The 26,817-nt window shown below is 34.4% G+C and overlaps 3 protein-coding genes across 16 annotated transcripts; 1 reads left to right on the top strand and 2 right to left on the bottom strand.

The window, feature by feature from the left end:
- Positions 1–710: 710 nt before the first annotated feature.
- On the bottom strand, positions 711–7,361 carry LOC100813087 (dihydrolipoyllysine-residue acetyltransferase component 4 of pyruvate dehydrogenase complex, chloroplastic). Of its 2 annotated transcripts, XM_003555845.4 has the most exons (6): positions 6,371–7,361; positions 6,082–6,273; positions 5,800–5,887; positions 5,627–5,697; positions 5,432–5,515; positions 711–1,123 (listed from the first exon to the last, which is right to left on the bottom strand). In XM_003555845.4, exons 1-6 carry the CDS (start codon positions 7,247–7,249, stop codon positions 1,019–1,021), a joined length of 1,419 nt encoding a protein of 472 aa, XP_003555893.1. In that variant the 5' UTR covers positions 7,250–7,361; the 3' UTR covers positions 711–1,018. The 2 variants fall into 2 exon arrangements, with proteins under 2 accessions (XP_003555893.1, XP_006605897.1); XM_006605834.4 differs by having other exon boundaries at positions 5,627–5,887; positions 6,371–7,354.
- A 3,657-nt stretch (positions 7,362–11,018) lies between these two features.
- On the top strand, positions 11,019–13,972 carry LOC102659685 (uncharacterized). Of its 2 annotated transcripts, none has more exons than XM_006605833.4 (3): positions 11,019–11,381; positions 11,467–11,548; positions 12,873–13,972. In XM_006605833.4, the coding sequence occupies exons 1-3, from the start codon at positions 11,265–11,267 to the stop codon at positions 13,019–13,021; spliced, it is 348 nt and encodes a 115-aa protein (XP_006605896.1). In that variant the 5' UTR covers positions 11,019–11,264; the 3' UTR covers positions 13,022–13,972. The 2 variants fall into 2 exon arrangements, with proteins under 2 accessions (XP_006605896.1, XP_006605895.1); XM_006605832.4 differs by having other exon boundaries at positions 11,028–11,381; positions 12,870–13,967.
- Positions 13,973–15,478: 1,506 nt separating this feature from the next.
- On the bottom strand, positions 15,479–25,143 carry LOC100776908 (serine/threonine-protein kinase prpf4B). Of its 12 annotated transcripts, none has more exons than XR_005890267.1 (17): positions 24,642–25,143; positions 22,951–24,095; positions 22,649–22,821; positions 21,521–21,687; positions 21,343–21,411; positions 20,984–21,056; positions 20,127–20,283; positions 19,730–20,021; positions 19,499–19,613; positions 19,240–19,403; positions 18,888–18,962; positions 18,592–18,772; positions 18,364–18,466; positions 17,378–18,042; positions 16,984–17,279; positions 16,684–16,799; positions 15,479–16,069 (listed from the first exon to the last, which is right to left on the bottom strand). XR_005890267.1 is itself a non-coding variant. In XM_041013230.1 (13 exons), exons 1-13 carry the CDS (start codon positions 24,990–24,992, stop codon positions 18,438–18,440), a joined length of 2,991 nt encoding a protein of 996 aa, XP_040869164.1. In that variant the 5' UTR covers positions 24,993–25,143; the 3' UTR covers positions 18,265–18,437. The 12 variants fall into 12 exon arrangements, 3 of the variants coding, with proteins under 3 accessions (XP_040869164.1, XP_014628142.1, XP_040869165.1); XR_005890269.1 differs by having other exon boundaries at positions 15,479–16,799; positions 16,984–17,074; positions 17,249–17,279; XR_005890268.1 differs by having other exon boundaries at positions 15,479–16,799; positions 16,984–17,074; positions 17,253–17,279.
- Positions 25,144–26,817: the final 1,674 nt, after the last annotated feature.

Here is a 26,817-nt window from a genome sequence, read left to right as displayed (position 1 = left end):
ATTTGTTTTGAATGACAGAAATCGTGATATTTGATTTTCTGAGTATTAGTAATGAAAGGCGGATGCAAGACATTCTATACATTATTAGTATATTACCTAATATCAAATTACAGAATATGTGGGTTTTATTGGCGGGTTGAATTGATATATATTATTGTATTTAAGAATGCTTTTTGCTCATCTATGGTTTGAAACAAAAAGATTTCCCAAAATGCAAATAACAAAAGGTTGACACAAGGCATTCAGTTCATACTGGAACATGATGCCCTACCACGGTTTCCGGAATTGTGCCTTGGACTTTAGGTCGTACTGGTATAATTTTTTCATAAACAAATAAAATGAAGAAGCTAAAAGTAAAACGAATCAAACTTATTCCATAAGTTGAGTATATAATTTGATTTTGATTTTTCTTATTTTCTTTCCAAACAAAACCTTAACCTTGACGACTTATCATTTATGACTTTTGGTGAGTGTGTAATGTAAATTATTGCCAGTACTTAACCTTCTTACACATCATTTCTCTATTTACACTAAGCTCCAAAACCAGAATTTATGGTAATAAAACAATAAATTATAATTGAGTTAGTCAAGTCATGAAACAAAAATTAATGTGCGAAATTCAATGTTACACAACATCTTTCATTTTTATTTATCTTCTAGTGCATGGCCTGATGAGGGAAAAAAAAGAGCTGAGAACCCAATACCAAATCAAGGAGTAAAAAGTAATTTTTTACTGAAAAATCCAACATTTAAAAGTTAAAACCGCTTATTGCTTACATGTAGATTCTCAAAATAATTGCCGTTTAGAACATCCCTCACTGTAAACAATTTTAAAGCTGTTTCTCCCTGTCAAAAAATCTATCATTGGTCCTCAGGATAGCTCCTAAAAGATAAAACAATGAAAGTTGAGGGAAAAAAATCACAAAATGTTCGGCATTGAGTCAAATAGCTTCTAAACAAACATTATCGAGTCGTGATCCAGTGGTGGAGATAATTTTATGTTGGAAGTACAGAATGACTACAATGTCAGGCTTTCTGGGTTTTCAATGATTTTCGAGAATGTCTGGAGGAAAGCGGCCAAGTCAGCCCCATAAATAATTCGATGATCAGCTGTTACATTCACCTGAAAAAGGAAGTTTAGGGTTTAGACCCAATTAATTCGATTAGAGATCTTTTAAAAACAATTCTGATTCCATATATGGTCCTAACTCCTAACTATAACAGACAAAGTTATATCTGAAACGTATATTTGTCCTTTTGTGCTTCCTAAGAGAAGTCAATGACATACATTAATCAAGAGTCCTATGATCATATCCATCTCTCCATCATATGATCATATGCAAGTTGAAGACTAGACAAATGTTCTATATCCTTTTTTCAACAAAGTGATGCATGTGATCATTGGGATGTCGTAAATTTACAAAAAATTTAGGATCGGTTTGTTCTAATTCTAGAATACATATTCCTCTCACTGCACAAATTCTAATTACATTTAAATGGTTCAAAATCAATTCTATCCAACTTCAAAACAAAAAGACACTAAATATGATAGTGCAACCATGCATTTTTTAGAGGTAAAAGGGTAGAAAGTAAAACATTGTTTCTTCCATATTCTCAATGGTGAAAATAACACAAATGTCGAATACTTAGAAACACTTGTAAATCTTGGACAAAAAAAAACAGGTAGGAGTAGGATAAAACTCGTTAACAAACTCACGTTTTGATAGACTCACAACAACTTTCCCATCCTTCCCAGGTAGGAGTAGGATAAAAATTCAACAAAATTTTATGAAAATTATTTGCTGTATTCATCCAGTGATAGGATGAAAAGTAAGGCAGAGAAAATAAAGAAAACATAAACCTTTTCAAATGATGTGCAGGGACAAGATGACAATTTCCTTGAAGGATTTGAACTTCTATTAATACATTGTTTGACCCACTAGGTAAGAGCCTTGTGCAATTGGATGCTGTTTCAAATGGGCTATTTCAAAACAGGGTAAAAAATAGGGCCTGGGTAGGATTGTCCCATCATCCATGGGCCAAAGCCTATATTGCCAGTTCTAGTGGTTATAGATTTATAGGCATGTCCTCTACACGGATATCCATATTTTTAAATTCAGCTGTCTTTGTCTTTCAAATTCTGAAACTGCAACAGTAGTCTTTCAAATTCACTCTGCTTCAATCAATCACATCTAACATGACTTCCATATTATCTTACGGTTAATAATCTAGAAATAATATTTATATATTGTATTATTCTTTTTCTTATTTTTAAATAATAAAATAAACACAGTCTTCTCCAGATTAAGGGGTGGTTTGGTTGGGGTTAAATTGAGAGGGAAGGATGGAAGAGCAAAGAAATGAGCGGATGTTGGGATGTGTGCGTGGTTTGGTTGCACCTAGATGGAAAGCAGAGAAATACTGCCACTGTTCATTTCATCTTTATCTAAGATCAAATTATTTTTTTTTTCTTTTCTTATCTACTAAGTACTAGCTAACTTTAATTTAAAAATTTCTCTTCTATTTCACCTCAACAAAATCTCTTCTCATTATATCTTATATATTTCTATTCTATTTACTCTTTTCCATTCTCTTCTTTTCTCTCCTCACAACCAAACCACACCTAAAAACACAAGAGGTGTTTGGTATTAAAAAAAAAAATTATGTCCAAAAATCATGATTTCCAAGAGTCATGAATCTTGGAAATCATAATACTTAGGGATGCATAAAATCTATTTGGTTAATCATAAATATTCTTGGAAATATTTATACAAGTTTATAGAGAATAAAAATAATGTGATATTTATAATAGTTATTTTAATTATTTATCACATTAAATAATCTAATAAGAATAGCATGATATTCTTACCATAGTAAAAATGTTTTTTAACTCTGAAAAAATTAGATTCTCACCTCTCCCATGCAACAATTTTTGGGAAACCTAGCTAAAAAACATTCTCGGGAAATTTATTTCCTGGGAATTTTATTTTTTAAAGAGAAATTATAGTTGTACAACCAAATATACATCTAAGAGAGAGAGAGAAAGAGAGAAAAGAAATATAAATTTGAATTTAAAATGTAAATCATGATTTCCAAGAGTCATGAATCTTGGAAATCATAATACTTAGGGATGCATAAAATCTATTTGGTTAATCATAAATATTCTTGGAAATATTTATACAAGTTTATAGAGAATAAAAATAATGTGATATTTATAATAGTTATTTTAATTATTTATCACATTAAATAATCTAATAAGAATAGCATGATATTCTTACCATAGTAAAAATGTTTTTTAACTCTGAAAAAATTAGATTCTCACCTCTCCCATGCAACAATTTTTGGGAAACCTAGCTAAAAAACATTCTCGGGAAATTTATTTCCTGGGAATTTTATTTTTTAAAGAGAAATTATAGTTGTACAACCAAATATACATCTAAGAGAGAGAGAGAAAGAGAGAAAAGAAATATAAATTTGAATTTAAAATGTAATAAATGAAAGGGTGGATAAAAGATTATGTTGTATAAAGTATTCTACAAATTGTTATACGTGTATCACTTCTCTTTTTTAAAATAGATACCAAATATAGAAACCAAGATTCCCAAATTAAAATCACCAGAAAATTAAAAACTTTTCCACTACTAAACGTCCCCATAATCGTTTCTTCATGAACACTTCAAGCACAACTACACTGCACCTTTCCTCCCTCACACCGCACAGCTAGTAATGTATATATATTCATTAATTATCTGTTTTATTCTCCAAAAAAGAAAATATTGTTTGTTTTATATTTTAATTAAATGACAATATCATCCATCTTTCCTATGCTCTCTTCCACCTTAACGCCATCGCTGACATTCTATTTTGTCCATTCCCGTTGGCATGGTTCGCCAGGGACATTTATCTCTCAGGAAGCTGGCAGACCTACTTAACAAGACTCTCACCAGATTTTGTGATCTATGTACCAAACTGAGTTCTGGGCAATCATGAATTTTCCTAGAGACCGAGTTTGAGGGGGGAGCTATTAAGAGAACAATACACAGTATTTAGTTTAGTAGCTGGTGTTGTATTGTAGCTAGCCTATCTTCTCTATCTGTTAACCAACTGTTGACAGTTGGCAATCATACAAGTAGGTGCAGCATCTGTTTGGTGGAGAAGAAATTGGGGAAAAGGATAATGGAAATTATTTGGATTGTTTGGTGGAGAAGATTTAGAGGAGAAGTAATTTTAAAATTAGTGGGATCCTTTGCATTATTTCTCACCTATTTGCACTCATCTATCTACCTCTCTCATATTTTCTCTATTTCTTTCTCTTCAACCAAACACCTTTAATTTGTACTTTATTTCCCACCTATTTCCACTTATCCTTTTTATTTCCATCCATCCTATTTCTCTCATCTCTACCAGACAGGGAAGTAGTGCTGAGTCTGCACCTAGTGCTTTCTGTCTCTAACTATTTCTGATTCAGGCCTTTACCTTCTGCTATATATAAAGGATCTCTCTGTAACAATATCGATTGACTGAGAAACAATGATAAATACTAATAACAAAAATAAAATCTAGATTTTGTTATTATAGTAGTTCAAGTTGCACCTTAGCCACAAACGTTCTCTATTTGAGTTCTAGATTTCAAGTTTCTATTTGAGTTCTTTTTCTCTCTGTCTACTTTCTTTTCTAATAGAGGAAGATGGCAAATAAACTATAAACTGGCTATATAGTAGTTCAAGATGCACCTTAGCCACTAGGAATCAATTGAACTATCTAAAAAATTCTTGTCACACCTACCTTGATTTAGAATACAAGACCAAGAGTGGAAAGTCTAGAATCTAGATGATACTTTCTTCAGGAGAGAACTACACATTCCAAGCCAGATAAGAATGAAGTCTTTGAAAGGACAAAAAAATCCATTTTACAGGGTAAAAGTTGCAGCAACCAAAATTTCAAGAAATGGAGACTTCAGAGGATGGACTCATTAGAGGTTTTTCTTGATCATGACAGTAATACAGCAAATAATTTTAAAAATGATAAATAAATAACATTATGGTCAAGATTTGAGACAAACCATTGAATTAATTCTTAAGAAAAATATATTCTTGAAGCATAACACCACACTCTAAAATCAAATCTTATACCCATTGCACTAACTCTTCAGAAAAATATAATCATGCAGCACAGCCCCATGCAGATGCTCAAAGTTTAGGCTATGCCCTGACAAATTAAACTTTCAGAAAAATATCGTTATGCAGTATAACACCATGCAAATGCAATCTAAGGTTTATGCCTAATTGCTACATATGATGACTCTGGTGCTTTGCTAAAAGGATCTATTTCCACAAAAAAGAGTCTGTATTCACCTGAATTCTGTCCATTGTTCTAAAGCATATGTGCACAAACAAATAAAAGTAGTTATAAGCTATGACAAGTAACTCACCAGCATTTTATTCTTCACGCTGAAGAATCCATCTTTATCAGCCAGAACAGTAGGCTTTGATGCGCCAACAGCCATGATAGCACCCTGGAAATAAAGGGCAAAGTTGAACCCCCAGATAAAACGTTCAAATTGCCACACAATGAGCCACAACATCTCTCAAATCAAGACTTCAAAGTCCCAGAAATCATCACTAACCTGGCCTGGTGGAAGTATGGCATCAAACCTGTCAACTCCAAACATACCCAAATTGGAAAGCGTGAAAGTTCCTGTAGCAGGCACAATTAAATTTGGGTCAAAATTAAAACACCCAAGTTCAACGAAATTTTTTTTTGCTAATAACAAACAACAATCACAATTCATAAAGACACCTGAATTATACTCATGAGGTTGCAACTGCTTTGCACGAGCTTTTTCCACTAGCTCCTTCCATTTTTGGGACAATAGATACAAGTCCAACTGTCACAACAAGAAACAAGTACCCAATCAAATAACAAATTAGACAAAAACAACAATCAGGAGAGGTCAGCTACATGGATTGCTCGCAAGATACCATTGGACTCAGATAAAGATAGATCAAATAGTTGGAGTATGGCACAGAAAATTAGACATGAATCACCATAATATTGCTTCAGGATAGTCAAGCCACTGACCTTATCCGCATCCTGAAGAACAGGGGTGATCAAACCACCATTAATTGCCACAGCAACAGCAACATTGATGTTACCGTTATACACGAAATTCTTGCCGTCTTTGCAGGTGGCATTGACAACCGGGTGCTGAACAAGTGCCATTGCAGCAGCCTTAGCCAAAATAGCCGTCATTGTCACACCCTTTGGTTTCACCTAATAAACAAACAGAAAGAACACATCATCAAATAGAGCCTCATGTTATAGTCATCACAAACAAAACAATGCCTCATAGTCATAATCACATTCATACCTTCTCATACAGGGCATCCAACGCATCAGTAGTCACAGGGTACCCCACCCTGAACGTAGGCACAGATAGACTCTCCATCATGTTCTTCGCCACCGCAGATTGCATAGTAGTGAAGGGAACAACACTAGAACCCGGAATCGGAGCCGGTGCAGCAGAACCAGAAGCAGCTTTCGATGGAGGAGCTGGAGTCGCCGGAGCAGGAATCGCCGCCGGAGCCACATTTCTCTTTGACGGCGCGATTCCGGCGGCGGCCTCCACGTCCGCCGGAGTAATCCTACCGAACGGACCGGTCCCGGCGACCGTTGCAATGTCGACCTTGTGCTGCTTTGCGAGCTTCTTAGCCTGAGGCGTGGCCACGATCTTCGCCGGACCTTCTGAAACAGACTTGGCCGGCGGAGGAGGTGGCGGAGGAGTCGCCGGAGAAGGGTCGGAGGGAGAGGCGGGGGCGGGAGAGCCAGAGGGAACGGATTTGGCGGCTTTGGCTTTGGCTTCGGCGACTTCTTCGGGAGAATCGGCGAGCAAACCGATGGGGGCTCCGACGGGGGCAGTTTCGCCGTCGGCGACGACGATGGCAGCGAGGATGCCATCGTAGAAGGTCTCGACGTCCATGTCGGCCTTGTCGGATTCGACGACGACAACGCTGTCGCCCTTGGAGAGCATGTCGCCCTCGGATTTGATCCAGGAGACGATTTTGCCCTCGGTCATGGTGGAGCTGAGTGCGGGCATGAAGATTTCGCGGATCTTAGCTTGCACGGAGAATGAAGAGGCGCGGCGGCGGGGGAATGCGGTGAAGCGGCGACATGGGAGGAGATTGGCGGTGGTGGAGAGAGATGAGGAGAATGAAAGAGCGGGGGAATTGGGGAGAGAAGCCATGCTCATTGATTTGATTTGAGAAGAGAAAGGCGGAGACACCCAAGTCAAGTGGAAATAATGCTTCTTCACTCACTCTCTTCTTCTCGCCCTGATATGGATCAACAGGCCCACTTGCCATTTTATTTAAATCTTGCTAACTTCGTACATATCGACCAAAGAAAAAAACAAGATGTCTTGCTACATATTCAATAGCAAAAAAAACTAGCTACATATTCATTAAACAAGATAATAATACTAATAAATAATTAGTTCAACAAATATTAGACTTATTCATTAAATAAGATTTTGAGTTGGAATTTTATAAAAAAAAATGTAATTTAAAAAGTAAGATATTAAATATTTCACATCGATATTATCGTAATCCAAAAAATATAATACCATGAAGGATAACAATATAATAAATATATAAAAAATTAATATTATCAGTGTATTTTGATTGAGTTTCAAATATTGTCAATTTTGCAATTAAAATTAAAATATTGCTAAATAAATACAATTTTGTGAGATTAAGTAAATTTTAACACGAAATTGATAAAATATTATCAAATAATATTTCACCATATACATCAAACATCTTGATCAATTGACACTATTTATTTCAGTTTAACTAATCTTGTCATACTTAGACAAAATTGCTTGCATGAAAGGATACATGTAGTATAAAAAAGAAAAAAAATAACATTTCACATTATAATTTAATGATAAATAATAGAGGTGGTTAAATACTGTAAGTTTAAGGCTCGTTGGGGAGATTTTTTTTAGTTTTTAATAATTAAAATGAATAAATGTTTAACACAAAATGAATAGATTGTTAAATAAACAAGTTAATATATATATATATATATATATATATATATATATATATATCAACACATTCTTTTTAATTAGTTAAAATTGATTGATTCTCATATTATATTTAATTATTTTTTCTTTTAATATTATAATTTTCAATAAATTTTAACTAATTTAAAAAAATGTATTTTTTTAGATACACGAACGAAAATAAATTTTTATTCTGTATTAATGTATCACGGAATGCAAAGATGAGAATAAAAAAAACAAAATAGACAATTAAGACAAACTCCCCTAGACGAAGAGGAAAAAAAGGATGGGAAGAGAAAAACAAAAAGGAAGACAACACCAATGAGATAGATCAAGTGAAAAAAAGAGGAGAAAAGGGGGTTTGGGCTGTAAAAATGGGAGACAAGAGAAGGGGATGGGAAGGCGTTTATAAAAAGGGAGGAGAGAAGGGCATGTGTTCAAGTCGTTTAAAATAAAAATCGAGAAGTGAAAGGAGGAAAAAAAATGTAAAAATCGTGAGCCCTCTAGTTTAGGCCATTTGGCCCATTTTTTCTTATAAAAGTTTTGTTTATCATATCAAGCAATTAATATCATATCAAACAATTAATGTTTTTACACAAGACTGGAGTAAATTATAAAACTAATAATAAAATTATTCTAAGAAAAAGTTTTCCCATAACAAAGTCGATCTAATATAAAATACTCAATTGAGTGTATTATTTAACATGTCATTCTAAGTCAAAGAGCCCATTATTTATCATTGTCCATCGATTGTCTCTCTTTACTATTCACAAGTCAAATAAAAAAATGTTTCATTGTATCTCTTAGCATTTCTACATAATGATGTACATAATTGGATTATGTTTGATGTAATAAGATTCTTTTAAGAAGGATTGCGGATGGGAACACAAAAACAAATCATCATTTTGCTTTATAAGTTGCTATTAAATTGGAAATTTTGAATATTACATAATTAAATCAACACCAAAATCGTTAGTGGAAGGCCTTCCCTTAAAAAGTCTAAAGTCATTCTCCATAAAAATGGTGTGTTTTGAATTGGCCCAATTAGGTTGAGGTTTTCCTCCACTGAATTGGCCCAGTTCCGCTCCAGGTCACATCTCCCACACCTAATTTCTAAAATATTTCGCCATTCCTGCCTAAAGATCAGAGGCTCCACGGCAATTGAACGTTAGGTGACTATGGAATTCGAATATCAAACTGTGACAGTGTGACTCATCCATGTGCTAATTTTATAAATCCAATGATCACAATATTTATGTTAACTTTATAAATATAAAGATCACAGTATTTATATTAACAGTTTAATTTCGTTGGATCAAAAGTATACTAATAAAAATGGCCTCAAGTATTTGTACTGAAAACCGTTTTAGTCGTAGTGGAATGCTAGCTTTAACGCAGAATAGTTTCTGGTATTCTTGTCATTGAAAATGTTTCAACATAATTTAAAACTTGCTCCAATAATATAATTCCTCAGAAAAATTTCACCACCCATGGAAGGCGATTCTCGTGGAAGAACATAAAGAAAATTAGATAAGTATTTGAAATTCTTTGAGATAACGTCCCACTCGTCAAATAAGCTCTTTTCTTTTAATGCATTCGTCAAATAAGCTAAACTGCCTTTAAAAGAAATGGAATACAAAAGTAGAAAGAATTTTCACTGATTTGTGGTAATGGAATTTTTTTATGATTATGAATTAATGTTTAAAAAATTCTGTTATGGGTTTATTATTAGACAAAATAGGATGAACCTTGAAAGGCATTCGGATGCTTTTTATTCCCTGTAGACCGTAGGTATTCGCAGTTATATACGGTATATGTTATATTCAATATTTGGATATAAATTCTAGTTATATATATTTTTAAAAAAATGTGTACTTTATAGATATTTGTTAGTGAAAAAGATTAAAACACGTATATATATAATACTAGAGAATAACTTTTTTATTAAAGCAAAACGTTTGACCATTTCTGTTCGATACAAATTATAATTGTCCTAAAATGTTTCATGATTTCGCCTTTTCTTTTTGGTTTAAGGATTCCTTTAGGTGACTGTGATGATTGATTGAAATGAGGGTACTAAATTTCATCAGGTTTAATCATGTTTCTGTACCTAAAAGATTAATCAAGTTTAAATAACAATTATAATTAGTGGCAATGTTTTCTCCTCAAAACAATTATATCGTTAGTCCAAATCATCTCAATCGATTGTTCGAGACGCCCAGCATAAAAGCATAAATGTTTAAATACTCAAACAAGATAATACAAGTTCTGTTCATACATAGATCAGTCACTGTTTTTCCTTTGGCGTGTTGAGTTTGATCGTTTAGACTACATGACTTTTGAAAGTAGAATACTAGAACGTCAATCCATGCTAACCCTGAAATGGACCCTGCTGGAACCAATTTGACTTTAGTTATACACGAGGACCTAATGAATCCAATGCTTGTAATCTTTTGGATAATAATAACTATGTTACCATGGTAGGTTAAATAATAAATACTCAACATCTACCCCGTCTTTACTTTTCCACACAGACAAATTATTATATGGTCTAGAATTATCACGTTTTTGATTAATCTCAATGATGTATAATCAAATTTTATTAATCCTTTTTTATAATTATCTACAAAACTGTCACTCTTATTTGAGAAATTATTATATAATATGAGATTATTGTGATTTTAGCTAATTTTAGCATATGAAGGTTGAAAAACTTGCTTTTAAATACTATATAAAGATTGGTGGGAACTATGAATAAGTAGAGATTTTAGCCTATGTAATAATTTCTCATCTTAAAGCCCTTTAATTAGTCTACACTACAGCTTCACTCTTCCTATTGGATTAAGCCAAGGCACAAGTCAACCAAGCGCACCATCAGTGTAGTTGATCCATTCAATTAATTTAGTGCCGGCTTTACTAAGCAAACTTGAAAACAAAATCAACCAAGCACTATATGTGGGGCCAGGTCCAGTGCATAAGTGAAAGAATAATCTCCGTTAACATAGGCATAAAACCTAACCTTTTTCACTTTCCTTCGCTGTTCATGCTTTCTCCATTTTCTGCCCACCAAAAATAAGCATCCCAAGTGGTTGTGATCAACGTAGAAAGTGATTTTCATAGTCATAGATCATTTCTGCAGGATGAGATTGAGCCTGCAAGCTTATTAGACATACATAAGCTCTACTAAGTTAATGTTGTTATGGCTTTTGAAGATGGTTCCAAAAAGGAGCTACAGAAAGTTAGCCTAAAACTCTCAAAGGACTTTCCTCTTACCAGGACTACTCTTGCATCTATGGAGTCTTTGTCCCTGCCAGTGGTACTGTGGACACCTTATTCTACTTTCAGTTTTGAGATTGGCCATGAATTTGTGTATGATGGTTTGGTTCTTGTGCTGGGAACAGGTTCAGCAAGTTGTTCTTTCTGCTGATATGCAATGTGAGAAGTGCCAGAAGAGGGTTGCTGACATTCTTACTAAGATGAATGGTAAGCCTCTATTTTACACCGAGCGTGGATTAGTATGTTGCACATGCATGATTGTGAAATTCAAACATTGTTCATTGATTGGTTTTGGAGCTCTATAGAGATATAAGAGATCAAAGTCTGTTTTGTTGAGGTTAGTATGTTGCAAATGATTGCACATGATTGTAAAATTCAGAATTACACGATCACTAGCTAGCTTCTCCCCTATGAAGAGGTTAGAGAGGAAAAGCGCAGTTGGCCCATACTGTTTTTGTTGCCACTTTTGATTAAGGTAGCTTGTGTTTTGGCTGCAAAACTGGGGAACACTTATTTATAGCTGTACTTTGTACTAAACCACTCTACTTTTGGTCCTTTTCTTTTTGAAACCTCCATACCATCCCCAACACACACTACAATTAGGCATGTTTATATTATTTTTTTGTCTTAATCTTTGGGTTCATAAAAAAAAAATGGGTCTTAACTAATTCAGAGTTTGAGCCAAAAATAAGTTAAATTTAACTAAGAATTATTTTTGTTAATGATTGAATTCGGATAATTTTTGAACATTTTAATCACTTGGTTTACATATTTGAAGTTTCATTAATTTCCTTTTCTATTTATATTCCTATTTAACAATTGATATAGGGATAATTTATTACAAGTAATGATGAGACATATTAAATAAAAATATTTTAATTTAAATACAATAGTACTATTTTACATCCATTAATGTAACCAAAAATAATTTTACGCCCATTAAATGTTACTAGGTCTGCGTGTGTTATGGAATGGAGATCGTAACTTTTTACCCGTCATCTTTTAGGTAGTCTGAACTTACCTTCTTTTGGTGGGCTAATATCTTAACCCTCTTGGCCTCTTCATTACAATAGACACAGAAAAGAACAAAACCGTTCTAAGTTTTATCTTTTAGTCAAGCAGAATTTACCTAAAAATTAAAAAACTTATGTTCGTAAAATTAGCATTTCAAAATAATATCATAAAGAATGTTATTTAAGTATCATCTTTATTCCAGCTTTTTTTTTCTTTTTGGATAATAAAATAAGAGAGGTGCACATTTCGAAACTCTTTTTTTCTTCTCAAATTAAGTGTTAAAAACGGTGTGGAAGTAACATTTTTCTTTTATTATACCTTCACGGTGGTTTGCTTACTTGTATCATCAGAAAATTATAGCTAGTATAGGACCAATTTAACTATGTAGATTTCACCTTTTAAACCGAAACAATCAGTAATGCTTCCTATTTGATGAATTTTGAGATGCAATTTTAATGGTTTTTCGTTACTTTCTCTTACTAGCTCTTGTACCACATGTTACTGATTTTTTCAGCAGAGACCGAGTCAGTGGTGGTGAATGTGTTGGAAAAGAAGGTGGTACTTACTTTTAGATTACCAACTATTGGAAAAGTAATCTCACAGCAAATTACTCCCGTCCCTAAAGTTGCCATTATTAGACGGATATTTCGCTCTTCACGGAGTTAACAATGACTTAGAACGGATCCACATGTGCATAAAGATTCGGTACACTGATTTTGCAATGTACAGCTGAAAGTGTATTTGTATTCATGATTGAATTTGTTTTGTAATTGCCTTCTGAATTAACCATGTTGAGATATGGGCATTCCAAGTGTCAAAGTGATTTTAGGTCTGTTTATTTTAAAGGAAAATAGAATTAATTTTGAGGAATGTGTAATCAAATTAATCTTTTGAGATTTAAGTGCATTAAAATGTGTGTGGTGAGACAAATTGATGCCAAGCAGGCATGGGATTATGTATTTAAATCAAATTTTCTGTCCGCTAGAATTTGAACCACACAATGCACAATCTGGTTTCAAATTTCATTTATAGAAATTGGAAAAGTAACCCACCTTTCCCCTGCTCAACTGAAATTAGAATACTTAATTTTGTGCATTGAGGTTCACTTAAGGCTGCTTATGCTTATAGACTTTGAACTTAAGTGATGCTTCAGTTTTTCAGTGCTGTTTTAGGTTAAGGAATGCAAATCGGGGGCATCAAGAGATTATTGCCTTCCCCGTTTGTAATGATGTTCTCAAGTGAATTAAGCGTTGAGGTAAAGGTAAGGATAGGAAGACTTGTGCGATAAACAACTTCCTTCTCTTAGTTTAGTCCAAGTCGAATCAAATTTTAAAAGGAAGAGAATATTTTTGCACGTGTAAGACGATACACGAGAAAAAATGTCCTTTGCTCCATGAACATTTCAATTCTCAAAAAGTCATCCCCCCACCGATATCCTTCTTCTATGCCTCTTTTGCTTATCCAAAATAAAACCAATCAACGGTTCTGTGACTTTAGTCACTACAAGCTCCATGTCAAAAAAGATCAGTGCTCGTTGCAAACTTATTATATCTATCTTTGATTTCTAGGGGGAAAAAATGAGTCTTTTCCCGAAAGTATTTACTGTGTGAATTATAATTTTTTTTTAATTGACAAGAAAATAATATGTAATAATTTTACAAAAAAGAAAGACATTGCAAGCTTTTCATGAAATACATAATCTAAAAAAATTCCAAATTACCTGATCTATAAATTACAATTGAGTTAATACATGTATTTGTGTTACTAACTTATTGCATGTGTTTTTCTTTAAAAAAAAAAACTTATTGTATGTGTCTATTATTAAAAGATCGAAACCGTACAAATTAAAAGGATAAAATGATAAAATTAATATTAATTTACCCACTCTTTTATTTCTTATAACTTTTACATTCATTTAAAAACTTATCTCATGGAGGCAACAACTGTTTTTTTATGGGGGGGAAATATAAAATATGTACAAGTAAAAAAAAAGTTATAGTGTGGGAACAATTATCTCATACCCCTTAACTTACATCCACACGAGTATTTATATATAATTATCTCCTCAAGCTTGTTGTTTCATCCCGCTGTAGAACCTCACCAACCTTATAATTAAAATATTTGAAATAGCTATAACAATTAACACATACCAAAAAAATTTTAAAAAAAAACTTTTTCATTTTATGTGAGTCGCAAACGCTTGTGATATTAAATTTCCATGTCATTTCAAACATACGTTTAGTATTTTCATAACTAAATTTTTTCTACCAAGTTTAAATTTATAAATATTTGCATGATTTAAATTTATTAAAAAAATTCAAATACTGCCATAAAATAAACATCTTAATACCAATTATCAAAAACATTGTTTTATAAATAAATAATAAACTTAAATACTTTTGGCCTTTGATTTAAAACAACTAAAGGCAAAATTGGAAAGTTGAGCAAAAAATAAGTGAAGAGAGTAGTTCGTCCCTCAAATTTCGATGCATGTTTAAGAGCAGTCAGGTTAACAGTAAGGCTGGTCGAAAAATAGGACGTGCTCAAACCAGCGGAATGCTGATCATAGCCTCCCCAAAAAGCGAACAGAAAAACGGCATAAAAGTGTGAAACACTCGACCGAGTAAAAATGGCTCTACAGCTTCATCGACAAGGCAAACACGATATACACACACTAAAGGTGCGTTTGATTTCCATTTTTCAGAACTGTTTTATTTTTTTAAAACTAAAAAATAGTAAAAAATTCTATGATGGGTGAAATTATTTAGTTTAGATTAAAATGGAAATAGCTGCTGGGTTTCAACAGTGGACTCACGCATACTTGTGTCATTCCATCGGCCGGGGCCTGCTGCCAATGCCTTTTTTTTTTCTTAACGAATGCTAATCCGAAGTACAGCTTCAAAAAGGAAAAAAATACACTAACAACTTAACTCAAACCCAGCAAATATTTTAGCCCATCTGCTGTCATTTAAGTGAAAAGGGAAACATCTTTCAGCTGTTTTTAGTTTTTAAAACACTTCTAGAACAATTTTTAAAACTAATTAGAAAACAGTTTATAACAGAATGAAAAGCAATTCAAACAAGCCCTAAATTTTTACAGCCGAAACTAATTACCCCCACAACTACACCAGATCATATTTTCATTTCCATATCTCGATCTAACATACACACGTACATTTGTATTTGGGTACGCCCTGCCCAGACAATTAGTTTTTGGGAAAGTGGAATAACAGTCAATTATTACTATACAAGCCTTCATAGAGCGGGGAATCAACGTGGGTTTTACAGAGGTGTGAGGATATCAGAGCTACATTCTTTCTGCAACCCAAGCTTGTTCCTCAGAGGAGGAAAGTTAATCTTATTCACCGTCAAGTGTAGGATTCGGCTTACTCTCTTGCCTGAGGACTTTGTAAGCCTTTTCCCGATTATTTAAAAAAAAAATCCTAAATAAAACTTAGCTCAACATTCTAAAAAAAACATGGAAGAGAAATGCTAATAACACATGCAATACCATGTGTAGAGCTGGACCGGCTGGGGCAGAGAATTCTGCGAAGAAAACTGAGGCCTTGGCCTACCATGCAATACCACACTACGCTATGTAATTGCCACTTCATTTCACTATTCTCTATATCTTCAACTCTGTTAGCTGACTCAATAAATATTCACTCCAAAGTACCAGACTTGCAGTATTTCTTACCCATGAAAATTGATACTCTGGGGATCCACATCAATGAAATATAAACATTTCAAATGACTCAATAAAATCGGTATTCTTTTTGGAATACTTTACAAAAATGCTTTACTAAAGGAAAATGCCATTTAAGCTATACAACATTACACGGCAGAAGTGATCGGGATATTAAGTGAATAAGCGTGACATATATCAAGAATCAGGTAGAAACTACCCACATCCAAGGACAATCCCATTTTGAAAGTTTCCATTAAAAGTTGTACAACCAAGGTACATCTACATTAATAGGACAATGTTTGACACGGGTCTTATTTGTTTCTCCAAGATACAAGATTGATCCATAAAATAGGAGATGGTAGTTATTAGGTAGTTGTTTCCAATTATAGAAATCGGAAATTAGTAAAGCTATGGCTATCAAGTAAACCTTTTCCCGCTGGGTGAGGTTGACTATTTATAGATCAGTTGATATCATAATTACCCAATCATAAACTATGGCTAATGATTATTTTATTTAAAATTTTAAAGCTACTTTATTTTTTCTTCATTCTCGAAATTGAAAATATAAAAAGGTAGATTGACATAATGTAAATCCCATGATGCCCAATACACTGAAGGCTACCAAAAGAATTTGGCTCACCTTGTCATCCTCTGCCCGTTATAAACACTGCAATTGAGTTTTGAATCCGGTGGGTTATTTGCTAGTCCCCTGTATTGCTGTATCCCAACCCTAGACTGGGCTAACCATCCCCTCCCCTAAATTCAGAAATAACCAAAACTCACACATTAACGGAAGTGTGATTGAGGGCGTGTATGTGTATTGCGTTACTTCAAGAAATGAATTTTTACCAAAAAATAAAACTCCATTTCATTCTCTAAAATAAATAAAACGGAATCAACATGCTCATCAATGGATGTCAAGAAAAAGTACAAAACTGACCAAACAGCAGCATAGCCAAGAACACCATGTTAAATCAGAAGAAACAACACAGGCACAGAACCCTACACGAAAATGCTGACTTAAACCCCATCTACATTAAACATCAGAAACACACAACGGGAAAGTTTTAGTGCAATTTGAAACTTGATATTCATCAAATTTAGAAACAGAATCAAGAACTTGATGTGAAACTTCTATGAAACTGGATGCCAAGGACCATCAATGCCATCAACATTGACAAAAATGAGAGAGAAATTGGACATACTTACAAAAATTGCATGGCCAAGATGCAGTACCTAAAATGGAAAACGAATCAGATCCATAAAAATTTTTCAATTTTAATCTATACCACAAACTTAACAGAACAATAGTTTCTGAATGGAATTTTGCTCACCGTGAAATGAATTCTCACTTCAAGAACAAAGCCAAACGCATCCAGTAGAATTGCCTCCAGAATGACACACCATCATGAATAAGATGCAGCACAAGTTCACTAGGATATGCATATATGTAAATTTAAGAAAATAAATGTTAACAAAAGAATACAACTCAAGTACAGTTCAAGAAATAAGATATCTACACACACAACTCAAGTTACAAAACTGAAAAGAATAATAAGGAAGAAGCAGAAAAGGCAGTAGTACTTGGGATTCCATCATTTATACTGAAATGATTTAAAGGCAGTAGCAGCTAGGCATATGGCCCAGTGGCAGCTGTATCTGGATGAGGAAGAAGGTTTGATACTAACCATTTCCCCTCCCCCTGACTACCTAGCTAATAAAATAAACAATTAATTTGCTCACATGTACTCAAACGTACATCACCAATAACCATTGATTATCCTCATGACTGAAAAATGACCATTCAGCTCATCTTAATAAACTCCCACTCAAATGTGGCAATTATTCTATTGGCACTGTCAATGAATTTTAATGGGGATCATAATTCATTCCAGCACAGTGAAATTAATCTCCCAATAAACAAGCCAAGGTACCTTCTCCTGGGTTCCTTTTAAGCATCTAAGCATGGAAGGGATGCCTCAAACCAGTGGTATGTCTCCTGAATGAGAAATTAAATTAGAATCTCCAGAATCCAAGGAATATATATGAATTGGTAAAATATGAATTGGCAGCAATAATGAATACCAAGGGCAATAAGAATATATAATCTATGCAAATAATACCAACCAAACACAACAAAAGTTACATAATATTGCAAACAGAAATAGAAAAAGAGTGAATAAAGAATAAACCAGTCTATCAAAAGAATACAAAATTGAACTTCTCATAATAAAATTTTCCAAGAATTTAATTGGAAGAGCAGTGTTTGAAGTACAAATACAGTTCATTAAGGGAAACTGCCATTGGCAAGTTGTCTTACAATAGAAACAGTACATTCCACTGAAAGAACCGCCAGTAAAGTGTACGCCTGTAGCGACATCACCCTTTTTCACTTCAACATGCCAACAACTGTGATGACACTCCTTGGGCCATACACAGAAGATAAATAGTGCCAAATAATTAGAACCTCAATATCAATTGGATCATTATGTACAAATATCAGTGTATATCATTTTGGGATTCAAATTCAGCAACATTGTTCACTTGCCAGTGATGAATGGGTGGTTCAGAGCTTGTGACACTGTCAGCCTCTTGTCTGGATCCAAGACAAAAACTTTTTCCAGAAGATCCTTAAAGTTGGCTAACATTTTTGGATCCTCCCCAGGAGAGCCAGTAATGAGTGTCCCAATATCTTTTGGCTTAATGTTGAGTATCAGTCGCTTTATGGTCTATTAAGGAATTAAGGAATAATATTAGCACCATTACTCAAACTCTTCAAAAAAATCCATTCATTCTAACATTGACAATATAATTCCTTGAAATACAATCTAAAGTCTAGCTTACCCTTTTTGTTACAGGATCCTCCTCAGTAGCAAGAAAATTCAGATCCTGATCAAAATGCTGTTCAGTAAATGCTCCCTGCAAGGAAGATAGTAAATAAGTATATATCATTAACAACACAACAAATGTATTTACACCAAAAATTGAATTGAAGGTACAACCACATAAGAGAATTAATATAGGAATTAAAGTCACAACAGATACATGATTAAAAGAAACAGACTGGACAGTAAGCAAACTTGTATCAAGTATTAAAATTATGCATACTCAACACTCAAACAGTGCCAGACACTAATGATAAAAAATTTAAATGAAACAATATATGTTTAATTTAAATGAAACAATATATGTTTACCTTACGCAGCATCTTCTTTGGAAAAGGGCCCTTCAGTTCCATGTGAAGCCGTAGCATGTCATTGTTTGTAAACCCTGGGAAAAGAACCTTCCCTATATACAACTCATACAAACAACAACCTACAGACCAAATATCCAGTGGATGATCATATGGCAAGCCAAGTACTGCATAGAAACATTCAAAAGCCAAAACAGTTGGCAACCATGAGACATTGAACAAGAAAAAAACAGTTAGGGATTATGAAATCTATGGGACTTACTTATTTCCGGGGCACGATAAAAACGACTCACAAGATATGGTGTAACTTCATTTTTACCAGCAAACATGGCATTACCAAAGTCACAAAGCTTCAAAACATTCTTAGCCTCATTTACCTTGTCAAAAGAGGAAATTGAAGAACTAAATGTTAGAAAATAGATATTTCTTCTTGAAATTAACAAACAAAATTTTGAAAAGAAACAATCTAAACACAACAGTATTTTAGGCATACCAACATATTATCTGGCTTTATATCACAATGAAGAACACCACAGTTCCGGAGATGCTTCAGAGCAATAAAAAGCTGTTTTGCGTATGCTCTCACAGCTGTAAGCCTAAGGCCAATATTGCGACCAAACTTCTTTAAAACCTCACGCAGATTCATATTAAGAGATTCAAAAACTAAACAAAGATGATTCCTGTATCTAAAACTTGAAAGGAAACGAACACAATGACGCTTATCATCTGGATCTGCACCTACTAATTTCTTCAATATGACCAATTCATCCATACCAGCCTTGTACCTATGCCATATTAGACATATATATATGTATATCAGTGAGAAAAATAAACACTACCCAAAAGGAAAAAAGTTTACTGAGGATTCCCAAGAAAGAAACATCACTCACATGGTGTCATTACTACGAATAATTTTTATTGCTACTTCTTCAGGCTCACCATTTCCCATCTTTAGATTCTTTGCCCGAACAACTGTCGAAAAGACACCCCTCCCATGTGCAGCTGTGACTTCATATCGGCTATCAAGTATTTCACCAATACGATAGCCTGCATAACAATATCACAGCATAATATCATGAACAGAAAAACAAATGTATCCAGAGATTTTCCAACAATTGCAACAAAAATCAGATAGCCACCAAAGATTTTCCACATCATAATGTCAGGTTTCGCTAGCAGATTCACAGGAAATGCCTCAGATAACTAAAGATGTGATTGTCAAAATTAATACCTTTTGAGTCTTAAATGTCACCATTTAAGTAAAAACTAAAAAAGTTAGTTAAGGGTATTTAAATTGAGAGGAAAACCAGCATCTATGTTTTAATTGTTTTAATTGGTTTCGCTAGCAGATCCACAGGAAATGCCTCAGATAACTAAAGATGTGATTGTCAAAATTAATACCTTTTGAGTCTTAAATGTCACCATTTAAGTAAAAACTAAAAAAGTTAGTTAAGGGTATTTAAATTGAGGAGAAAACCAGCATCTATGTTTTAATTGTTTTCTGGTCATCCCTTCCAAAACATTAAAAGTAACGTAACAATTTTCATGGAAAATCCATGCTGTCACATTTTAAAGAACAAATACAAAAACAATTTAACAATGGCCACCAAATAAAGAAGTTACATAAACAACTTATAATGTTTCTGACTAAGACATCACCTGAAAGTTAGTCAAGCTCTCAGGCCTCAACTCAACAATCACAAGAAAATGATCAAAGCAGCTAGATACAATCCAATGAGTTACTTACTATAATAACCCTCTGCATCGTCCCAATTGTCATGTAGGCCAACCCTCTCAATCAGCAAACCATCTCCTTTTCCCTGAAAAGAAGGTAGAAAATCTTAATAGTTAATATAAGTCATAAGAATAAATAAATAAATGAACGAAAAATCACCTATTACCCTAAAGGCAAGCTTGACAGAGAGGCTGTGGAAATTGTATCAAAGAATGTATACGATGAAAAAGATGCAGAAACAGATGTATAGAATTCATCCATAATCAGAAACGATAAATAACATACTACATCTTGGATCATAACATACTACTAAGTCAGAAAATATTATAAAATTAAGCAGGCACATAATTAGAATATAACCATATACTTACTGATTTCCGAACTCCCGTTGGCGTCTCACCAAATATATCATCACAAAACTTGTCCTCTGACCTTTCACTCTGCAATTGTAACAAATGAGATTCAAAATTCAATAGATGTAAATATATAAATTCTAGCTTATTCAGTAATTTTTAGTTAAATTTTTTCAAAGAAAAATTAAGGACAAACCTTTGGAGTACCCTCACCCAGGCCTCCAGCAGGAGATATCTTCTTAGAAGCAACATTCACATTTTCAGGAGATTTCCCAACAGCAAATGATGGCTCCACATAATCAGCATCATCAGTCTTACCATCACATGCTTCAGAGATGTCATTAGGAATGTCTGCATCCTTGTCTAATAAGAGTGCATTACAAAGTTACTAAAAGTAGTCCAGGTAGGAAGGTAACAAGGGGGAAATGGTGCAATGATTAACACTTTAACATTATGTCATTTTATCTGATTACTAAAAGATTTCAGAATTCAATATAATAATAAATACATAGAAAAAAGGACCCATCCATCTTCAATGGTATACTTAACAACCCAAACATGTAATATCAAATATTTCACTGCCTCTTGTGCTTCATTTCGGGGAGGGGCGGCAGCGGGGTGCAGAAGGCATAACACGATTCTTAAGCTAAAATATTAATTTAGCTCTCACCTCATCACGAACAGATGCAAAAAAGCATAACAAATTTTACATAATTATATTAATTAATAACTTATAGGATATACATATTTTTATGGGATCAATTGAAATTAAGGGTTAATGGACACTAGATGTCAAACTTTGTACAGTTACTCTTTAATAACTGTTTATAAAAAAAAAAGTAAATTTTATCAATCCAACCATTAGATTTAAAGTTCTCTTAAAGTAAATTAAGTCCACGAAATTTATGTTTTCAAAATTAAATAATCCTCCATCACACTCGCATCTCTTTCTTTTAAAATATGATGATATGCTATTTAAACTATAAGTTGTTAGATTATATGTTTATGAATATATAAATTATCTAAAATTTAATATACATGATTATCAAGTTACCACAGTATTCGAAAGTTAGATTGACAATATCCCATTTCTATATTAAAAAGTAAACTATAAACTATGTATAGTTTTTCAACAAAAATTTAAAAAGGGGGGGGGGGGGGGGGTAGTTTCTTATGTAAGATATCAAGTAATCATTTGAAAATCAAAGTGATGACAAGAAGACTAAAGATAAAGACAATGAATTATAACTTGTAACTATTGATCATTTTAACTAATACTATCAGCCCATATCACAGGTCGATAAAGAAATGGGGAAAATAATACCATTTCCTTCATTTCCAACCACTGCTTCTACTTGCTGATGCTGCTTCTTGTATTTCTCCATTATTGCTTCCCTTCTTCTTCTACTCTCTTCTTTAATCCTGTTGAGATCTTCCTCTTCTTGCTCAGGTAATTGCAATGTATCCTCCTCTAAGTCATCTGGTTCAACCTCACTGCTGCAATCAATATACATAAAAAAAAAATAAGTATGTTATTCAAGAAGGAACTTAAAAGAGATAAAAAAGAAATGGATAGAAGAAAACTCAGATATTTAATAAAGTTATAATATAGTTAATGAAACATACCTTGTTAGTTTGCTTTCATCCACTTCTGCAGTACTTCCCATTGAATTATAAACCTTTACAGGATTATCAGAATTTCTTTTTCTTTCCCAATGGTATTCATTTTCTTCATGCCTTGAATGTTTTCTATATCTATCTCCGTTGTCATTACCATCCTCATGACGCAGATGCCTATCCTTACCATTTGCAGTGTCTCTATCTTTGTGCCCATATCTATCATCTCGCCTTTCCCGATTCTTATCATCCCTTTCATTCTCCGGGTCTCTATCTCTCTTGCCACCTATTGTTCTGTCCCTACTTCTATCTCTTTCCTTTTCCCTTCTCCTATCCCTCTCAAACACTGTATCCCAGCTCCTATCTCTTTCCTTTTCTTGTCTCCTGTCCCCATCCTCCTCCCTTTCCCTGCTCCTATCTTTTTCTGCATCCCTTCTATACCTCTCACGGCTCCTTTCACGTTCCTTTCCCCTTTTGTGTTCCCACTCAATCTCTTTACCCCTGCTAGTTTCCTCTTGTTTCTTTTCTCTGTGCAAGTCTCTATCCACATCTCTATCCCTACTCCTATCTCTATCCCTGGCCTCTCGATTGTGATATCTGGTACTGTATTCCCTTCTATCATCTACCACACTGCCATGACCATGCTCCCTTCCACGTACCCTCACTCTTTCCTCATCATGGTCATAGTCAGAGCGCCTTCTCTTGGAATGAGCATATTCATCTATGATACTACGAGAGCGAGACCTGTCTCTAGTATGACCAATTGATCTTGATCGACTTCTATATCTACCATGAGAAGGAGAACTTCCTGACATTCTATATTTTCCCCCTCCACTTTCAGAGGATGAATTCCTATTGTAATGTGCTTTCCTCACATTAGCCTCCAGTGTTTCATCATCAAAGTCTCCTTTTAGTTTCTCATTACCTTTAAAATGTCCAAGTTCCCCATTGTGCCACTTATCCCCTTTGGAAGATTTAGGATCCAAAAAACCATTGCCCACGCCATCTGTACGAGCTTGAGCATGCTTTCCATCCCGAGTCTCAGAACTTGAACAATTAGGAGAGACATCATCTTCTGCATTGATTGCAGGACTAATAAATTTATCATCCCTAATGTCCTCATTTCTAGTTACTGAAATTTTAGTAAGGTGTCCCTGTCCAGCACAAAGAAGAAATTGAGTGCAAATGCAGAGCAGAAAATCAGAGTGCTTGAGGTAATGCTAAATGAATTACACAGTGCATTTAAATCAGTCCATGAGCAAAAATAAATTTACAAAACTCATAACCAGCTCTTACAAATTAACTGTAAGCCACCAGTCTTCACTGAAACGCCTAGAGAGACTTCTTTTGCAATTCACTCATGTTCGTGTAGTGCAACCAGGTTCTTACATATCTATGAGACACTGACAGGGTACTATACCAAAGCTCTCAAGAATAAATAAAAACTCATTATACCGTCCGAAAACAAAGAATCACAGTGCTCTGTTTGGCCACCAAGAGTAAGTGAGATACACTGAAACACCTAAATTACTGATAAAAAAATCGCAACCAAAACAACACAATTACGAAATAAAAAATTTCTTTCAAATCCATTCCAATGGCCTCTACTTTCTCCGCAACCAAACAGATGTCACGTGTAGCAATCCACAAAATTTAAATTAAATCAAATAAATAAACAAACAAATTCAATCGTAACATACCGAATTTTGATTATCAGATCGAACATCTCGATCTCCCGTCACCTTGATTTCACCGGGTTCAGCATCAGATTCCGTCTCCTTTTTCCCAACCTCGCCGTCGAGAGCCTCATCTTCAAGGATCTCTCCCTCCTCCACATCATCGTCGTCAGGGAGATGCCCGTGCGGAGTTGGAGAAGGAACCGCACCAATTGTTCGATCATCGAATTTAATCTCTTCGTCGCGTTTTTTGCTCCCGTGGCGGTGGCGGTGGCTGTGGTGGCGGTGCTTGTGGCGCTTCGAGGATCTGTCCACGTCCTCCGGAGAGGATGATCGGCGATACTTGCGACGCGAGTCACGGGCATCAGTAGCCATGATCGGATAAGGGGTTTCGACAAGGGTTAGAGTTAGGGTTTGTTTGTTTTGTGCTAATACGAAGCTACAATGGGAGAGGAGCGAACGGTTGTAGCACGCGCGGAGTTTTCGTATTGGATCAGATTCAAGGACTAGCGAATATCGCACGTGCCTTACAAGCGTGCCTTACAAGCCTATACAAAATATAGAAAAATATTAACATTAAATTGCCATTAAAGAGGTTAATGAAAATTTATGGTAATTGATGGGTGTGATTCGCAGAACACTTATTTATATATAGGCTTAATTGAAAAATTTTACTAAATTAGTCTTCTTATTTTTTAATTTATTATTGGAGTTTATTTTTTAAAAAAATTAACTATTTAAATCCCTAAAATCAAAATTAGACATTGACTTTTAAGGTAAAACATTGATCGTCATGTGTCATTATTTAACTGGTCTCTTCTATTCGGAGGAGATGTATCAATGAAAAGATTCAAGATGGTTAATGGTATAAACTCTTTGTGCAAAACAATGGTGGGTTGCTTAAGGCACAATAACTTGGTTTAGCTTCAAGGATGCTATTGTGAGGGGAGTTTATGATGGTTTATGAGTTCCTACCCAACCACCCAACCAATGGGAGCCTAAACAAAATCCTCCATAAGAACTTCCATTTTGCGGTTGTCCTATCATGGAAGTAGAGAGTTAATAGAATTCTAGGGGTTGCTTTTGCTCTTATGACAATGTTGGCTTACTCACCAACTTCTTTGCCACCTCCACCTTACTCGCATTGGAAGTTCTCAAAGCCGAAGCCACCGGCGAGGCCATAGTCGGCTTCACAGCAACGCGTGAAGAAGTCATCGAACTTCGCCAGAACTTCGATAGCGACCTTTGCACAAGCTCGCTCCCCGACGAAGCGCCACTCCTAGCTCCGGTGGCAGATTCCGCATCGGTTTTTCTCCTTCCATCAAAGATCGACGCTTTCTAAGACAATCCTTCAATGTTGTTTTGTCTCAACGCAGAAATCGCACTCGCAAAACCTCTTATTGAACTCGATCTCTTTGTTGTAGTCGTGATCGAATCGGTTTGCGATTCGACCTTCTTCTTCGCAGAAACTGAACCGTCCGTAATTGTTTTTGCAACTCTTCTGGAACATTCTTCTTTGGAGAACTTTGAAGTATTTTTGACACCACGTATTCGTCGGATTTCTCCGATGACACCTATATTGAACCGCGAAAGCTTCTAGAAGTTGAAAACCAAAAGAAGAAAACACTAAGTTAAGGAACTGAACTTAAAACTACCATTGCAAAAATAGTCAGCATTTTCCCTTAATAGTCAACGTCCATTTTTTACTTTGAGGACTCAAATAGCCAATTTGTAAAAAAAGGAGAACTCAGATAATGAATTAAAAAATAAGGGAACCGATTTAGTGAGTTGAGAAAAATAAGGGGACTACTTTTGCAATTAAGCCTTATATATTCTAAATAGACTATAAATGAATGAGAAAATTGCTATTAGACTCTTGATTACAGAACTATAATCAAGTTTATTCATGTTTTTAAATAATCAAAGACAAATTTATTCAACTAATTCCACCAAATTAAAAAGTGATAGACAAATGAATATGAACAAAAATTTTGGTATAAAGTCTCTAACAAGTTGCTTCATCCATTTTTTTAGAGACGTGTATCTGTTATATCTTAATTTTGTCTGGGGACCATTGTTTGTCAGCATGCGACCTTCGTTTGACCACCTCAAAATGTTTAAGACCCATCGTTGTGGAATCCATAAAGTTCTGAGATGTTTCGGGAAGAATCCGGTCAAAAACACGAAAATAAGAGTGTAT

Source organism: Glycine max, chromosome 20 (assembly GCF_000004515.6).
Source record: "Glycine max cultivar Williams 82 chromosome 20, Glycine_max_v4.0, whole genome shotgun sequence".
NCBI classification, from domain to species: domain Eukaryota; kingdom Viridiplantae; phylum Streptophyta; class Magnoliopsida; order Fabales; family Fabaceae; genus Glycine; species Glycine max.
This window is presented reverse-complemented; position numbering and strand designations above follow the sequence as displayed.

Excerpts from the sequence above, each read along its gene's own strand:
- LOC100813087 (XM_006605834.4), bottom strand. The coding sequence starts at position 7,249 with ATGAGCATGGCTTCTCTCCCCAATTCCCCCGCTCTTTCATTCTCCTCA. Across the intron at positions 5,888-6,081 it reads TTCTTCAGGATGCGGATAAG|TTGGACTTGTATCTATTGTC; the intron begins GTCAGTGGCTTG and ends TTGTTGTGACAG. Across the intron at positions 5,516-5,626 it reads CCATACTTCCACCAGGCCAG|GGTGCTATCATGGCTGTTGG; the intron begins GTTAGTGATGAT and ends CTTTATTTCCAG.
- LOC102659685 (XM_006605832.4), top strand. The coding sequence starts at position 11,265 with ATGGCTTTTGAAGATGGTTCCAAAAAGGAGCTACAGAAAGTTAGCCTA. Across the intron at positions 11,382-11,466 it reads AGTCTTTGTCCCTGCCAGTG|GTTCAGCAAGTTGTTCTTTC; the intron begins GTACTGTGGACA and ends TGCTGGGAACAG. Across the intron at positions 11,549-12,869 it reads CATTCTTACTAAGATGAATG|CAGAGACCGAGTCAGTGGTG; the intron begins GTAAGCCTCTAT and ends TGATTTTTTCAG.
- LOC100776908 (XM_041013230.1), bottom strand. The coding sequence starts at position 24,992 with ATGGCTACTGATGCCCGTGACTCGCGTCGCAAGTATCGCCGATCATCC. Across the intron at positions 20,022-20,126 it reads ATTCGTAGTAATGACACCAT|GTACAAGGCTGGTATGGATG; the intron begins GTGAGTGATGTT and ends AATATGGCATAG. Across the intron at positions 18,467-18,591 it reads GAACCACCCATTCATCACTG|GAGTGTCATCACAGTTGTTG; the intron begins GCAAGTGAACAA and ends GTATGGCCCAAG.